Source organism: Delphinapterus leucas, chromosome 1, assembly GCF_059928025.1.
Source record: "Delphinapterus leucas isolate spDelLeu-1000000601 "Yukka" chromosome 1, BTC_Dleu_Yukka2, whole genome shotgun sequence".
Taxonomy (NCBI): Eukaryota; Metazoa; Chordata; class Mammalia; order Artiodactyla; family Monodontidae; genus Delphinapterus; species Delphinapterus leucas.
The window spans coordinates 180,708,155-180,726,155 of record NC_143129.1 but is presented as its reverse complement, the minus strand read 5'-3'; the positions used below and the strand labels follow the sequence as shown (position 1 = coordinate 180,726,155).

Below are 18,001 nucleotides of genomic sequence, written 5' to 3'. Positions count from 1 at the left end.
AAGAACCCATAAGTTCCCATATTTCACACAAGGGGAAACTGAGGCCCAGAGAGGTAATATGATTCCAAGTTCCCACAACTCGGTACATATCCTCCAGGAATGTTTGTTGAATGAATGAGTGACATGAGGAATGGGGAGTAGAGGAATGTTGTGGTAGAAGACATAAGAGACAGCTGACATGGAGCCGGCGGGCCTCCTCATGCCTCCTGCACCATCCATTCATCCCAGAAACATCCATTGAGCCGTGGTCAAGGCAGCCTCTGGCCTCACAGCCTTCTGTCCAGCAGGAAAGGGATGTTGAATGCATCCCTGTCCTGCATTCAGGAGAGGGTGAAGTTGGGGGACAGGCTTACAGAAGTGAGGACCCTGGGGGCCAGTAGGTTATAAGGGAGATCACTGGGGTTGTGCTGAACTAAAGGGGTGCATGAGAGCAGTAATGGGGGCATGGAGACATGAGCTAGTGAGCAAGGGCTTCCCTGAGGAGGGGACATTTAGGCTGAGACTAGAATGCTGAGATGGATGAGCCAGGTGCAGGGACAGGTGGGAGGGAGGACAGGGTGGCTCAGGCTGCAGGAATGGCATATGTGAGACTTCGAGTTGGGAAGGAGCTCGGCAGGCTTGTTAAAAGTCCAGAAATGTGGTGTACTAGCTCTTATTGCTGCTGTAACAAATTCCACAAACTCACTGTCCTAAAGTAACACGAGTTTATTCCCTTACAGCCTTAGAGGTGAGAAGTTCACAGCGGATTCTCGGGGCAGGGTTCCCTCTGGAGGCTGTAGGGGTCAATTCTTTCCTTGCCTTTTCCCGCTACTGGGGGACACCTACATTTCTTGGCTTGTGTCCCCTTCCTCCATATCCAGACCCAGCAGTGTAGCATCTTCTTTCCTCTCTGTCTCCCTCTCTAAGGATCCTTCTGGTTATGTGAGGCTCACTGGATAACCCAGCGTCATCCCCCATCTCAAAATCCCTCAATCCATCTAATCCTTTCCAGGCAGTTGAGACGGTGGAGGGACAATGGTTAGGGGTGGAGGTGGGACTGAGTGGGTCCCAGAGCCCATGGATGTCCATACGTGGTCAGCGTTCCATGACCTTAAACACACACACACACACACACACACACACACACACACACAGACACAGAGTCTAAAAAGTGGCTGTTAACACTGTAGTGACCGGAAGAATCTGTGGGATGTGCATGTGTTTGGTTGTGGCAGGTGGAGGAGGGGACAGGGAACAAACGTTCAGGTCATAGCAACCCATCACCGTAAAGACAAGACCCCAGTGGCCGCATTCCAGCAGCCCTCCTCCTCTGGAGGCCACCCTCAAGCCTCCTGTAAACTGCCAAGGCTATGGGAACTCCTGTGTCTTTCCACCTCTGTGGGTCTCCAACACAACTGCTCTGTCCAGGCCAGGATGCAGGCTGTGCTCTCTCCCTTCTTGCTCCTTTGTCCACTGACAACATTATCTCTAGGTACCCATGACAGTGGGTGTGAGACTGTTAATCAGATCATGGAAATCTTTCAAAGGATTCCGTCTTCATTCCAGCTCCCACGTGACCTGCCTGTGCTCTCCCTGCCCAGCATCAGTGACTTTCACCTGTTCCCAAGTTGGCCGCACATTTCACTAAATCAGCGTTTGCACATTCCACCCAGTGCCCCAACACAATCCCCTCAAATGAAAACGTTCTTTGTTTGAGCAAAATTTATTCAGCCTCCTGAATCCTCTCCTGGGATTGTCTGTGTACTTCCTTGTAAAATCTAGTTTCAATAAGAACCGTAAGTCAGTCCAGCAAGAATCCCCATGCTTGATATCTGATGACCCCAAAAATCTGATCAAATTTCCTCACTGCCCACTATTGGTATCAGATCATGCTGGGCTGCCTTTAGCAAGAAATCTGTTACATTGGTTCAGCCAGAATCCCTCCCAGACTTTATTAATTTACCAGCCAGTAACCCCCCTGCTTTTTGGATGTGAATCCCTATTCCTATCTGTTGAAGTTTGAATGAAGCCAAGTCACACGCTGGGGTATCTTTCCCTCTATTGTCATAGCCCTGAATAAAATTCGCCTTCACCATGTAAACCTGTGTCTGTCTCTGATTTCCTTCTGACACGTCTCGCTCAACAGATGACTGCTCAGGCAGGAAATCTCCTTCTGATTTTCCCACAAATGCCCACAAATCTGACAACGACCAACTTGGAGTCCAGCCACTTTTGCTATTTTCCATATCAGCCCTCGAGTTTTTTTCAGAGAATTAGTTTCAACTTCTCACTTTAAAACAATGGTCTTTTTGGACCTCATAGAAACTGCCATCCCATAGAAACATCCCCAGCTTAAACTCTGCACTTTCCGCATTTCCGCTAACATCATGTGAAGGCTCTCTGTCAGTCCTTTGCAACATTTAGGTTGTCTGACAATTTGAGGGGTCCTTCTGATCCTGTCACCTAATTATTCACTGCACAGAAATGGGAAGATTCCTCTACCTGGAAGAAACCTTGATTCACCAGCCTAAAAATGGAGAAAATAGCAGCGATGTTTAGATTTTCTGTGAAGGTGATCTGAGGTAGTGAATAAAAAGTGTCCGCACCATTCTTACCCAGTTTTTGTTCAATAAACAGAGATGTTTATGATTATCATTGGTACTAATCTCACTCTACCGCAGGTATTTAACAAACGGGATGGTTGGCCTGGGAGTTAAAATGCCTATTGAGTAGAATCCAATTTAACCCTATTTTATGCAAAGGTCATTTATACCCATGGCAGAAATGTGGTGAAAGGAATCTTCCGGAATGTGACCCAGAGGGAAAACACCCTTAAAGAATCTTTGACTTGGTGGCCAGTGCTATATAAGAATTGTTTGGGCATCAAATAAATGGGGTGGGAGAGAGGCATGGAAAATTCTTAGAGATAGAGAAAGGGTCTCCCTTTATTTGTGAATTTAAACTTCAAAAGAATCTCTGTGTGATGCAGCCCAGGTGGGAGTCATCCCTGAATGTGGTAGAACCTTAAACGCCAAATAGAAGAGAAAAAAATTTCTCTCTTTATGAAGAGAAAAGAATTTTATTTCTGTGCCTAATGGTGTCTCCTTGTTCAGAATCTGTCTTGAACTTAGCTAAGTTTGAGAAAACAGTAATTATCTAAATACATTTGCAAAGTGGCCAATGGGATTATGGTTCGGCTTCCAATAACCATAAAAATGTCTGGGGCTATTTGCCATCTGGAAAGTGTCTTCAGTGAGGAAAAAAACTTAAAGAAAACCTCTCCTGGTAGCACCTGCCCCTGGATGACCGTGTTATTTGCTACTGACCCACGTTTATTTCTTCCCTGGCTCCAAGTTCCCAAAGAGCCCACAGTGCCCACCCTCAGTGGCTCTCAGTCTTGGAAATGTCTGATTCCAGGACTCACATCTCTTCCTCTTGTCACATTCTTAGATTTAGTCTTTTCATGGTGTTTGCTGTGCTGATCCCAACTTTCTAGGAGGAAACACCCTCAAAGGTGACACTGTTTCCTCCGAGCCACTCTCTTTTACTTTCCAAATATCATCCAGAGAAATGTCTTTAAGTCTCCATCCTCCTTAGGAGAATAAGAACTCTTTATTTTCAATTGTTGTAGTCATTCAGTGGTCCCTTCAGGAATGCTCAGCTCCAAGAGGTGAAGCCCCCACCTTTACTTCTCACTGTGATCTTGACATGCCCACCTTCACAGAAGGCTTGGCTTAAGGCTGGAAAACCAGCCACATCCACAAAAGCTCTTCCCTTGCTCCCTGAATAGGGTCATCATCTCGTATCTTTGCTACATAATATCTAAGTGACAAGTTGATACAGAAACACGTTTATTTTGTTTACTTTGGGAACAATACCACTGTCTTAATGAAGCTGTTTTAATTCAGGGACATTTCGATAACTTTGATATGGCCAAAGATCCCTCAGTAATGATGGTTTCAAGTTATGTTTTTTTCTTGTCCGATGTCAGGAAGCAATAATCCCTTTCCTGTTTGACCCCCCAGGAATATAACTGTCTGTATTGGTAGAATTCAGTCAATGTTTGTGGAGTGAATCCATGAATGGGTCCTTGATTCCCCCTCCATCATTCTTTCTGTTTCCTGAATGGATATCTGATTCAATCAAGTAATCTGGAGAAGAGCGGAGATCCAATCAGGATCAATCCAATGGGCAGTATGGAATATAATCAAGGATCCTTTTCTGATTGAGTTAGTAGTTGGCCAGAGGGATGATGGGATTAGAAAGGTGTATAAAAGCCTCAGCCTCTAAAGAAGGAATGCAGAATCTTCTGGCTCCAGAGTCACTGGCTGGGGTCTCCACATGGTCTGAGGTCTGAGCACCCCGCCAACCCCATCACAGCAGTAAGTTACCAACCTCAGCTAAGGACACCCTCTTCTTACCCATGGTAAGCTGATCTTGAAGGGTAGCATGGATCTCTGGATGGCACAGAGAGTTTTTGAAAAATCATTTTTTTCAGATGAACACATTTAAGGATTTGGTTTTGCCTCTCAGTGTAGTTTTGCCTAAATCTCAAATATTCTGATTTGTTCTTTGGCTTATCTCATTTTTAAATGTCCCCACCAAGAAGATATTATTTTTTAAAATATTTATTTATTTATTTATTTGGCTGAGCCAGGTCTCAGTTGCAGCACGTGGAATCTTCGTTGCGGTATGAGGGATCTTTAGTTGCAGCATGTGGGATCTAGTTCCCTGATCAGGGATTGAACCCCGGCCCCCTGCATTGGGAGCACAGAGTCTTAACCACCGGACCACCAGGGAAGTCCCTCAAGCAGATATTCTTAATAAAAAACATCTGTTTGGAATGTTATTTCTTGAAATTTAAAATATATATTTTGTGGACAAATAGCATTCATTGTAGGAGTATCTCCTTAATCTTTACCAGGCAAGTTAACTGAGGTAACTGAGGATGTAGGCTGTGTTGGCCCACCTGACACTCCTCTTCCCATAGATTTAGGGCTCTAAGTCATGGTCTGAAAGTCTTTCCCACATAAAGATTGGAGTCAGCTCTCAGGCTCCTTGGTACCCACTTCCCAGTAGGACAGGAATTAAGCAAAGCAGTGGATGGAACTGAATGAGCTAGTGGTTGCCTTTCCTCCTCATTGGTACTTGTGAGATGCTTGTTCTGGATCCAGTAGGGAACATGTTATAGTTTTCTGCCTCCTGAGTCCACAGTGTAATATGGGCTAATTGAGGCACTTCCGCCTCTGCCGGGGCAGTGACCTTGGCCTGAGCAGGTACTTCTGAAGGTTTGGGAGACAGTCTGAGGTGTGCTCCTGCTTGGCCTGAAATCGATGCCTTGTTCCCTGGCAGTTTCCACAGGATTCCTTTCGGAGCAGGGTCAGGATGAGTGTCCAGACCCCACCCAGACTCCTGGACCTGGCGGGAGCAAGCCTGCTGAGGGATGAGGCCTCAGCCATTTCTGCTGTGGAAGATCTGCCCACTGAGCTCTTCCCACCACTGTTCATGGAGGCCTTCCATGGGAGACACATCGAGACCCTGAAGGCCATGGTGCAAGCCTGGCCCTTTGTCCACCTGCCCCTGGGGGACCTGATAGACATGCCTCATGTGGGGCCCTTACAAGCAGTTCTGGAAGCACTTGATGTCCTACTTGCCCAGAAGGTTCGCCCTAGGTGAGTCTGATTTGCATAGCCTGGTAAAATCCTGGGCTTCCTGGAAGAGACAGGTGGGATGAGGGAAAGTAGGTGGACAAGGGATGGACAAGAGGCCTTGGCTCACTACGGGAAATGCCGTCCTGATACGTAAGGGTACCTAAGATGCAAGGCGGGTTGAAAGAACATGCCCCATCTCCTTCCTGTGACGCTTAACAGTACTAGAAGTGAAGAACTAGAAAGGGGGGGAAGGGAAAGGGAGACGGAGGAAAGTGAGGCAGAGAGGGAAGAGGGGGAGTCAGCAGGTGACGACAGGAATGTGAACTAAAAACATAGGTGGCCAGTCTGTTGTCAATTCTGAGACAGTGGTTTTATTCTGTGTGGATTTTAATGCACCCCCACTAATCTGTTCCTCATAGGAGGTGCAAACTGCGAGTGCTGGATTTACGGGATACTGGCCAGACTTTCTGGAGCATGTGGTCTGGAGCCAGCACTCACGGGTGCTCAAGCTCAGGAATGGTACCAGTGGCTGAGCACAGGTCAATGACACAGCAGCCCGTGGCTCCCTTGGAGGTGTTCATAGAACTTTGTCTGAAGAAAAGGACCCTGGATAATTTCCTCACCTACCTCATCAGGTGGGTGGAGCAGAGGAAAGTTTCCATACACCTGTGCTGTAAGAAGCTGAAAATTGTTACAATGTCCACGGAAAATATTATGACGGTCCTGAGTATGGTGCAACTGGACTGTATCCAGGAGGTGCAAGTGAATTGCACCTGGCATCTGTCCACCCTGGCCGTGTTTGCTCCTCTCCTGGGCCAGATGGGTAATGTGCAGAGACTCTTTCTCTCCCCCATTCTTGTGTCTGCCTTTGAGGAGCTGGAACAGCAGCACGTTGTCCAAATTACCTCTCAGTTCCTCAGGCTGCACCACCTCCGGGATCTCCATATGGAATCTCCCTCCTTCCTTGAAGGCTGCCTGGACCAGATGCTTAGGTGAGAGTGGGCCACTGACCAGGTAACAGTGAACACAACACTAGAATGTCACGTGAACTATGTCATTTGCTGCTCTATCCTGAAGTGTGGTATCCCATAACCACACAAATCAAGGTAGAGGAACAAACTGCTATAGAGGTTCTGTAATGGGACACCATAGTAGAAAGCTATAGATCATAGGGTTAGGATCCAGTGAGGGTGGACATAGGTTCTTCCTTAGAAAGAGATATCTATGTCAGATGACTTAGGAAATTAGGTAAGTGAAGAGGGAATTAAAGAAGGGAAACTACCTCAGACCCGAGCAATTCTAAGGAGAAGCTCTGGGGAATTCCCTGGATGTCCAGCGGTTAGAATTCTGCACTTTCATGGCTGAGGGCTTGGGAAACTCCCATCCCACAAGCTGCATGGCAGAAAGAGAGAGAAAGAGAGAGAGAATCTCTGTGCTTACCAGGTTTGTGAACACATTGAGCTTGTCTGAAATTCCCAGTCTCTAAAAGGCTGTCTTCTGCTCCAGAAAATTGATATTTAAGAAATGCATGATTCTGAGAGGATGGCAGTGGAGCAGCAGCCACAGATAATAGAAGGTGGAAGGTGGTTTGCAGATGGTGCAGGGATGTACCTGAGCCCCTGCAGACTGGCAACCCCTGTTGATGATGTGGGATCTTGTCCAGTTTGATTCTCTATACATGTCTCCCACCAGCCTCAACTGGCCCAGAGATACAGGTGCCTAGGGCTTAAGCATGGTCTGAAAGAAGCCTGAGTTGAAAGCATTTTATATTTTCTCTCCCAATATTCAAATTCAGTGATGCACACACTTGATTGAGACTCAGTGTTAGGCTCTCTGCTGAGTAGGTTCTAGTGCATTTCATTATCTTCATTCATCATTTAAAAGAGGCGAAGTAAGTTTCACCCTGCTTGACCCATGATGAAAGAGAGCTTTCAAGATACTGTAAAGTTGACCCACTCACACAAAGAAGATGACAGGAGTCAGTCTAAAATGAGACTGGTCATTCTAGGTATTGGCTTTCTTAGGGCAGTTAGTAGGACCTTGGCTTTGGGCAAATCAGCTATCTGCCAACTTCAGCTCATGCCACCCTGGATTCTCGACCTAATGGCTTGTTTTCCCCCCAGATGCCTGAAGACCCCCTTGGACAACCTCTCAATAACCAACTGCCGGCTTACAGATTCAGACTTGCTCCATCTGTCTCAGTGCCCAAACATCTGTCAGCTAAAAGGCCTGGATCTGAGTGGTGTCACGCTGACCGACTTTAGTCCTGAGCTCCTCCAAGTTCTCCTGGAGCAAGTTGCAGCCTCCCTCCAGGAACTGAACTTAGAGCAGTGTGGGATCAGTGACTTTCAACTTGAGTCCATCCTGCCTGTCCTGAGCCACTGTTCCCAGCTCAGGACCCTTAGCCTGTGTGGGAACCTCCTCTCTATGACCATCATGGAGAAGCTGCTGTGTCACACCACTGGTATGCCCCACTTAAGTGATGAGTTTTATCCTGCCCCTCAGGAAAGTTACAGCCCTCATGGAGCTCTCCACCTGGGCAGACTTGCCCAGCTTCGGGATGAGCTAATTGAGATTATGAGGAATTTAGGATGTCCCAGGGCCATCTGGCTTAGCTCCAGCCCATGTCCTCGCTGGGGCAATAAGACATTCTATCAAGAGGAGCCCTTTCTATACCACTGCTATATCTCTGCCTAGTTGGGTGCATCTATCAAAAGCTTTCTTCTGGGCATTTGGAAATAAAAATCTAGACAATAGATGCATCATGAAAGGAAAACAGACCTGTGATTTCAGATATCAGCTCAATGTGAATGGGAAAAGGAAAGGTGATCCAGCACAGGTGTAGGGTTGCACTGGAAATGTAGATGCTGGGAGGTGAGGGGACTTTCAGGGACATGTGCTTATAGCATCAGAAATATGAATCTAAATTTCTGGATGGGAATTTGGGCTGGAGACACACATGTTGGCATTATCCCTTGGAGCGGGGGTGATTGTAAAGAAATGGTCAGAAATAAAGAGACCTTCAGTGTAAATGGACTAATGTCCTCCATGGTATATTATCCTGTTTTCTCTGTTTTCACCTCAGTAATCTCCAGTTACTGATGAAAGAAAATGCACCAAATGGTCTATGATTGGGAATCCTACTATTCCCATCAGTTCTCTATTCTGTCTTGGACATCTTTGACCTCCTTACATACGTCTGTCATCAGGTGATGACGGGAATGTGAAAACAAGCTCTTGACAGGGCCCTAACTGCTGACTCAGGCCATGACCCTGGACATGAGCAGTCCCCATAGTTCTTTAAGTGGGTCCATTAGTCCCAGTTCCTGGCCTTCGTGTGTGCTGGGAAAGGGCTTCACTACACAAGTCAAGACCTCCAGTTCTGAAAGGGGTCGTCCACACTGCAGATGAACCAAAGTCTCTTGTCCTTGTCAACCCATGCTTGTCATGAGGGGGTAGTCATCTTCCTTGAATTAAACTAGTTGTGACCAGTAAAGACACACAATTTCCTTTTAGCATAATACTAAAATCATACGGGCATATAACAGGGTTTTAGTACTTCCAAACCACATTAAGAAATTATATCCTTTTGTAGGGTTATGTCATGTCATTGAAAGACTGACATTAATCCTATAACACCTACTATCTCTCCCTATCAGGGAAGACTAGTATAGCATGCTTTATTATCAACATATCAGCATGTATAAAAAAACACCTCCTATATACATCTTATAACTCATAGTCAACCTTCCCTACCCTCAGTTCCACATCCTCAGATTCAGCCAACTGCAGACGGTGTAGGGCTACATTTACTATAGGAAAATATTCACGAGTAAGTGGATCTGAGCAGTTCACAGGTATGTTGTTCAAGAGTCATCTGTATATACAGATATATATTAGGAGGGATTTATTATGGGAATGGATTTACATGGTTACAGAGACAGAGGGCTCACAGTCTGAAAGCTAGAGTATGAGCAAAGCCAGTGTTATAACTCAGGCCAAAGCTTAGGGCTGAAAACTGGGGGAGATGATGATGTAACTCCAAGTGTGAGGCTAAAGACTTGAGAACCAGGGGGCCACTCATGTAAGTCCTGGAGTCTCAAGTCTCAAGAGCCAAAGCTTCTATGTTCATGGTCAAGAAGAGAAAGAGGGAGAGAAGAGTGTCTTGTTCACTCAGGCCCCCAAGATATTGGATGATGCCCACCCACATTGGTGAGGACAGATCTCTTTACTCAGTTGATGGATTCAAATGCTAATCTCTTCCAGAAACACCATCTCAGAAATACCCAGAATCAATGTTACATAAAATTAACCATCACAGAGACCATAAACAAAGGGCACCCAAATAAAGGTTCCTTGCTGAGAATTCAGGGGCTGGTATTGTTGGCTCAGGGGATGGAGTGGATATTGGGCTAGGGGGATCTTAGGCAAGAGGCACAGCTTCTCCATAAAATGGAGGTAATCATGCACAAACAGCATATGAGGTTCCTGTAGAATGAATGAGATGATGCATGTTGAGGTCTTAGCGCTGGACCTGGCATACAGTAGGAGCTCAAAAAATGACTTATGTCCTTCTTTTCACCTGCTAGCAGACATCCCCAGGATCCTTCATTCCTCAAGCTTACCCTCTATTCTTACAACAGGAAGGAAAGAGGAAAGGGCTCATCATTTACATGAGGCCAGCAATGAATCATCATTCACCCAAGCTGCTTTGGCAGCCAGCACTGGGAGGGACAGGGGGAATGTCATAGGAAAGATTCCATTCCTCTCTGGTGATAGACATTCTGAGCCTCAGGACTCCTAGGCCACCTGCTGGTAGATCAAATGACATAAACCAGTGTTGCAAGCAGGTCTGTAGTGTTCAGCATTCTGAAAACATCTGCTGTAATGTAAATGCTCGTTTAGTATAAATATTTGTGTGTAATTTATATAAATATAGAAGATATAAATTGTCTTTTATTTTTATTTTTTTACATCTTTATTGGAGTATAACTGCTTTACAATGGTGTTAGTTTCTGCTTTATAACAAAGTGAATCAGTTATACATATACATATGTTCCCATATCTCTTCCCTCTTGCGTCTCCCTCCCTCCCTCCCTCCCTATCCCACCCCTTTAGGTGGTCACAGAGCACCGAGCTGATCTCCCTGTGCTATGCGGCTGCTTCCCACTAGCTATCTACCTTACGTTTGGTAGTGTGTATATGTCCATGCCTCTCTCTCGCTTTGTCACAGCTTACCCTTCCCCCTCCCCATATCCTCAAGTCCATTCTCTAGTAGGTCTGTGTCTTTATTCCTGTCTTACCCCTAGGTTCTTCATGACATTTTTTTTCTTAAATTCCGTATATATGTGTTAGCATACGGTATTTGTCTTTCTCTTTCTGACTTACTTCACTCTGTATGACAGACTCTAGGTCTATCCACCTCATTACAAATAGCTGAATTTCGTTTCTTTTTATGGCTGAGTAATATTCCATTGTATATATGTACCACATCTTCTTTATCCATTCATCCGATGATGGACACTTAGGTTGCTTCAATCTCTGGGCTATTGTAAATAGAGCTGCAATGAACATTTTGGTACATGACTCTTTTTGAATTATGGTTTTCTCAGGGTATATGCCCAGTAGTGGGATTGCTGGGTCATATGGTAGTTCTATTTTTAGTTTTTTAAGGAACCTCCATACTGTTCTCCACAGTGGCTGTATCGATTTACATTCCCACCAACAGTGTAAGAGGGTTCCCTTTTCTCCACACCCTCTCCAGCATTTATTGTTTGTAGATTTTTTGATGATGGCCATTCTGACTGGTGTGAGTTGATATCTCATTGTAGTTTTGATTTGCATTTCTCTAATGATTAATGAAGTTGAGCATTCTTTCATGTGTTTGTTGGCAGTCTGTATATATTCTTTGGAGAAATGTCTATTTAGGTCTTCTGCCCATTTTTGGATTGGGTTGTTTGTTTTTTTGTTATTGAGCTGCATGAGCTGCTTATAAATTTTGGAGATTAATCCTTTGTCAGTTGCTTCATTTGCAAATACTTTCTCCCATTCTGAGGGTTGTCTTTTGGTCTTGTTTATGGTTTCCTTTGCTGTGCAAAAGCTTTTAAGTTTCATTAGGTCCCATTTGTTTATTTTTGTTTTTCTTTCCATTTCTCTAGGAGGTGGGTCAAAAAGGATCTTGCTGTGATTGATGTCATAGAGTGTTCTGCCTATGTTTTCCTCTAAGAGTTTGATAGTGTCTGGCCTTACATTTAGGTCTTTAATCCATTTTGAGCTTATTTTTGTGTATGGTGTTAGGGAGTGATCTAATCTCATACTTTTACATGTACCTGTCCAGTTTGCCCAGCACCATTTATTGAAGAGGCTGTCCTTTCTCCACTGTACGTTCCTGCCTCCTTTATCAAAGATAAGGTGACCATATGTGCGTGGGTTTATCTCTGGGCTTTCTATCCTGTTCCATTGATCTATCTTTCTGTTTTTGTGCCAGTACCATAATGTCTTGCTTACTGTAGCTTTGTAGTATAGTCTGAAGTCAGGGAGCCTGATTCCTCCAGCTCTGTGTTTCGTTCTCAAGATTGCTTTGGCTATTCGGGGTCTCCTGTGTCTCCATACAAATTGTGAATTTTTTTGTTCTAGTTCTGTGAAAAATGTCATTGGTAGTTTGATAGGGATGCATTGAATCTGTAGATTGCTTTGGGTATCAGAGTCATTTTCACAATGTTGATTCTTCCAATCCAAGAACATGGTATATCTCTCCATCTATTTGTATCATCTTTAATTTCTTTCATCAGTGTCATAATTTTCTGCATACAGGTCTTTTGTCTCCTTAGGTAGGTTTATTCCTAGATATTTTATTCTTTTTGTTGTAATAGTAAATGGGAATGTTTTCCTGATTTCACTTTCAGATTTTTCATCATTAGTGTATAGGAATGCCAGAGATTTCTGTGCATTAATTTTGTATCCTGCTACTTTACCAAATTCATTGATTAGCTCTAGTAGTTTTCTGGTAGCATCTTTAGGATTCTCTATGTATAGTATCATGTCATCTGCAAACAGTCACAGCTTTACTTCTTCTTTTCCAATTTGGATTCCTTTTACTTCCTTTTCTTCTCTGTTTGCTGTGGCTAAAACTTCCAAAACTATGTTGAATAAGAGTGGTGAGAGTGGGCAACCTTGTCTTTTTCCTGATCTTAGTGGAAATGCTTTCAGTTTTTCACCACTGAGTACGATGTTGGCTGTGGGTTTGTCATATGTGGCCTTTGTTATGTTGAGGAAAGTTCCCTCTATGCCTACTTTCTGCAGGGTTTTTTATCATAAATGGGTGTTGAATTTTTTCAAAAGCTTTCTCTGCATCTATTGAGATGATCATATGGTTTTTCTCCTTCAATTTGTTAATATGGTTTATCACATTGATTGTTTTGCATATATTGAAGAATCCTTTCATTCCTGGAATAAACCCCACTTGATCATGGTGTATGATCCTCTTAATGTGCTGTTGGATTCTGTTTGCTAGTATTTTGTTGAGGATTTTTGCATCTATGTTCATCAGTGATATTGGCCTGTAGTTTTCTTTCTTTGTGACATCCTTGTCTGGTTTTGGTATCAAGGTGATGGTGGCCTCGCAGAATGAGTTTGGGAGTGTTCCTCCCTCTGCAGTATTTTGGAAGAATTTGAGAAGGATCGGTGTTAGCTCTTCTCTAAATGTTTGAAAGAATTCGCCTGTGAAGCCATCTGGTCCTGGGCTTTTGTTTGTTGGAAGATTTTTAATCACAGTTTCAATTTCAGTGCTTGTGATTTTTCTGTTTATATTTTCTATTTCTTCCTGATTCAGTCTTGGTAGGTCATGCATTTCTAAGAATTTGTCCATTTCTTCCACGTTGTCCATTTTATTGGCATAGTTTCTTGTAGTAATCTCTCATGATCTTTTGTATTTCTGCAGTGTCAGTTGTTACTTCTCCTTTTTCATTTCTAATTCTATTGATTTGAGTCTTCTCCCTTTTTTTCTTGATGAGTCTGGCTAATGGTTTATCAATTTTGTTTATCTTCTCAAAGAACCAGCTTTTATTTTTATTGATCTTTGCTATTGTTTCCTTCATTTTTTTTCACTTATTTCTGATCTGATCTTTATGATTTCTTTCCTTCTGCTAACTTTCTGAGCTTTTGTTCTTCTTTCTCTAATTGCTTTAGGTGCAAGGTTAGGTTGTTCATTTGAGATGTTTCCTGTTTCTTAAGGTAGGATTGTATTGCTATAAGCTTCCCTCTTAGAACTGTTTTTGCTGCATCCCATAGATTTTGGGTCATTGTGTCTCCATTGTCATTTGTTTCTAGGTATTTTTTGATTTCTTCAGTGATCACTTCGTTATTAAGTAGTGTACTCTTTAGCCTCCATGTGTTTGTATTTTTTACAGATCTTTTCCTGTAATTGATATCTAGTCTCATGGCGTTGTGGTCGGAAAAGATACTTGAAACAATTTCAATTTTCTTAAATTTACCAAGGCTTGATTTGTGACCCAAAATATGATCTATCCTGGAGAATATTCCATGAGCACTTGAGAAAAATGTGTATTCTGTTGTTTTTGGATGGAATGTCCTATAAACATCAATTAAGTCCATCTTGTTTAATGTATCATTTAAAGCTTGTGTTTCCTTATTTATTTTCATTTTGGATGATCTGTCCATTGGTGAAAGTGGGGTGTTAAAGTCCCCTACTATGATTGTGTTACTGTCGATTTCCCCTTTTATGGCTGTTAGTATTTGCCTTATGTATTGAGGTGCTCCTATGTTGGGTGCATAAATATTTACAATAGTTATATCTTCCTGGATCAATCCCTTGATCATTATGTAGTGTCCTTCTTTGTCTCTTCTAATAGTCTTTATTTTAAAGTCTATTTTTTCTGATATGAGAATTGCTACTCCAGCTTTCTTTTGGTTTCCATTTGCATGAAATATCTTTTTCCATCCCCTTACTTTCAGTCTGTATGTGTCTCTAGGTCTGAAGTGGGTCTCTTGTACACAGCAAATATATGGGTCTTGTTTTTGTATCCATTCTGCCAATCTGTGTCTTTTGGTGGGAGCATTTAATCCATTTACATTTAAGGTAATTATCGATATGTATGTTCCTATTCCCATTTTCTTAACTGTTTTGGGTTCGTTATTGTAGGTCTTTTCCTTCTCTTGTGTTTCTTGCCTAGAGAAGTTCCTTTAGCAGTTGTTGTAAAGTTGATTTGGTGGTGCTGAACTCTCTCAGCTTTTGCTTGTCTGTAAAGGTTTTAATTTCTTCATCAAATCTGAATGAGATCCTTGCTGTGTAGAGTAATCTTGGTTGCAGGTTTTTCTCCATCACTTTAAATATGTCCTGCCCATCCCTTCTGGCTTGCAGAGTTTCTGCTGAAAGATCAGCTGTTAACCTTATGGATATTCCCTTGTGTGTTATTTTTTGTTTTTCCCTTGCTGCTTTTAGTATGTTTTCTTTGTATTTAATTTTTGACAGTTTGATTAATATGTGTCTTGGCATATTTCTCCTTGGATTTATCCTGTATGGGACTCTCTGTGCTTCCTGGACTTGATTAACCATTTCCTTTCCCATATTGGGGAAGTTTTCAACTATAATCTCTTCAAATATTTTCTCAGTTCCTTTCTTTTTCTCTTCTTCTTCTGGAACCCCTATAATTCGAATGTTGGTGTGTTTAATGTTGTCCCAGAGGTCTCTGAGACTGTCCTCAGTTCTTTTCATTTTTTTTTCTTTATTCTGCTCTGCAGTAGTTATTTCCACTATTTTATCTTCCAGGTCACTTATCCGTTCTTCTGCCTCAGTCATTCTGCTATAGATCCCTTCTAGAGTATTTTTCATTTCATTTATTGTGTTGTTCATCATTGTTTGTTTCATCTTTAGTTCTTCTAGGTCCTTGTTAAATGTTTCTTGCATTTTGTCTGTTCTATTTCCAAGATTTTGGATCATCTTTACTATCATTATTCTGAATTCTTTTTCAGGTAGACTGCCTATTTCCTCTTCATTTGTTAGGTCTGGTGGGTTTTTATCTTGCTCCTTCATCTGCTGTGTGTTTTTTCTGTCTTCTCATTTTGCTTATCTTACTGTGTTTGGGGTCTCCTTTTTGCAGGCTGCAGGTTTGTAGTTCCCGTTGTTTTTGGTGTCTGTCTCCAGTGGCTAAGGTTGGTTCAGTGCATTGTGTAGGCTTCCTGCTGGAGGGGACTAGTGCCTGTGTTCTGGTGGATGAGGCTGGATCTTGTCTTTCTGGTGGGCAGCTCCACGTCTGGTGGTGTGTTTTGGGGTGTCTGTGGACTTATTATGATTTTAGGCAGCCTCTCTGCTAATGGGTGGGGTTGTGTTCCTGTCTTGCTAGTTATTTGGCATAGGATGTCCAGCACTGTAGCTTGCTGGTTGTTGAGTGAAGCTGGGTGCTGGTGTTGAGATGGAGATCTCTGGGAGATTTTCACCATTTGATATTATGTGGAGCTGGGAGGTCTCTTGTGAACCAGTGTCCTGAAGTTGGCTCTCTCACCTCAGAGGCAGAGCACTGACTCCTGGCTGCAGCACCAAGAGCCTTTCATCCACACTGCTCAGAATAAAAGGGAGAAAAAGTACAAAGAAAGAATTAGTAGAAGTAGAAAGAAAGAAAGAAAGAAAGGAGGGAGGGAGGGAGGAAGGAAGGGAGGGAGGAGGAAGGAAGGAAAAAAAGAAAGAAAGAAAGAAGCTAAAGTAAAATAAAATAAAGTCAGATAGGGCTTCCCTGGTGGCGCAGTGGTTGAGAGTCCGCCTGCCGATGCAGGGGACATGGGTTCGTGCCCTGGTCCGGGAAGATCCCACATACCACGGAGCAGCTGCGCCCGTGAGCCATGGCCGCTGAGCCTGCGCGTCTGGAGCCTGTTGCTCCGCAACGGGAGAGGCCACAACAGTCAGAGGCCCCTGTACCACAACAACAACAACAACAAATAAAGTCAGATAAAATATAATAAAGTTATTAAAATAAAAAAATAATTATTAAGAAATAAAAAGAAAAAAACAAAATAAAACAAACAAACAAAAGACAGACGGATAGAACCCTAGGACAAATGGTGGAAGCAAAGCTATACAGACAAAATCTCACACAGAAGCATACACATACACACTCACAAGAAGAGGAAAGGAGGAAAAAATCATAAATCTTGATCTCAAAGCCCACCTCCTCAATTTGGGATGATTCGTTGTCTATTCAGGTATTCCACAGATGCAGGTTCATCAAGTTGATTGTGGAGCTTTAATCTGCTGCTCCTGAGGCTGCTGGGAGAGATTTCCCTTTCTCTTCTGTTCGCACAGCTCCCAGGGGCTCAGCTTTGGATTGGGCCCCGCCTCTGCGTGTAGGTCGCCGGAGGGCGTCTGTTCTTCGCTCAGACAGGACGGGGTTAAAGCAGCCGCTGATTCGGGGACTCTGCCTCACTCAGGCCGGGGGGAGGGAGGGGCACGGAGTGCGGGGTGAGCCTGCGGAGGCAGAGGCCGGCGTGACGTTGCACCAGCCTGAGGCGCGCCGTGCGTTCTCCCGGGGGAGTTGTCCCTGGATCTCGGGACCTTGGCGGTGGCGGGCTGCACAGGCTCCCCGGAAGCGGGTGTGGAGAGTGACCTGTGCTCGCACACAGGCTTCTTGGTGGCGGCAGCAACAGCCTTAGCGTCTCATGCCCGTCTCTGGGGTCCGCGCTTTTATCTGCGGCTCGCGCCCGTCTCTGGAGTTCCTCCAAGCAGCACTCTTAATCCCCTCTCCTCGCGCACCAGGAAACAAAGAGGGAAGAAAAAGTCTCTTGTCTCTTCGGCAGGTACAGACTTTTTCCTGGACTCCCTCTCGGCCAGCCGTGGTGCACTAACCCCCTGCAGGCTGTGTTCACGCCGCCAACCCCAGTCGTCTCCTGGCGCTCAACGGAGGCCAGAGCCTCAGCTCCCAGCCCCACCCACCCCGGCGGGTGAGCAGACAAGCCTCTCGGGCTGGTGAGTGCCGGTCGGTCGGCACCGATCCTCTGTGCGGGAATCTCTCCGCTTTCCCCCCCGCAGCCCTGTCGCTGAGCTCTCCTCCGCGGCTCCGAAGCTTCTCCCCTCCGCCACCCGTAGTCTCCTCCCGCGAAGGGGCTCTAATGTGTGGAGACCTTTCCTCCTTCACGGCTCCCTCCCACTGGTGCAGGTCCCGTCCCTATTCTTTTGTCTCTGTTTATTCTTTTTTCTTTTGCCCTACCCAGGTACGTGGGGACTTTCTTGCCTTTTGGGAGGTCTGAGGTCTTCTGCCAGCGTTCAGTAGGTGTTCTGTAGGAGTTGTTCCACGTGTAGATGTATTTCTGGTGTATCTGTGGGGAGGAAGGTGATCTCCGCGTCTTACTCTTCCGCCAGCTTG

The 18,001-nt window shown here is 44.3% G+C and overlaps 1 protein-coding gene across 1 annotated transcript; it reads left to right on the top strand.

Annotated features, from left to right (window-relative positions):
- The first annotated feature begins 5,364 nt into the window (after positions 1-5,364).
- LOC111187069 (PRAME family member 15-like) lies at positions 5,365-8,327 on the top strand. Its single transcript, XM_022598356.1, has 3 exons — positions 5,365-5,651; positions 6,050-6,622; positions 7,754-8,327. Exons 1-3 carry the CDS (start codon positions 5,365-5,367, stop codon positions 8,325-8,327), a joined length of 1,434 nt encoding a protein of 477 aa, XP_022454064.1.
- The last annotated feature ends 9,674 nt before the right edge of the window (positions 8,328-18,001 follow it).

Excerpts from the sequence above, each read along its gene's own strand:
- LOC111187069 (XM_022598356.1), top strand. The coding sequence starts at position 5,365 with ATGAGTGTCCAGACCCCACCCAGACTCCTGGACCTGGCGGGAGCAAGC. Across the intron at positions 5,652-6,049 it reads GCCCAGAAGGTTCGCCCTAG|GAGGTGCAAACTGCGAGTGC; the intron begins GTGAGTCTGATT and ends TGTTCCTCATAG. Across the intron at positions 6,623-7,753 it reads TGCCTGGACCAGATGCTTAG|ATGCCTGAAGACCCCCTTGG; the intron begins GTGAGAGTGGGC and ends TTTTCCCCCCAG.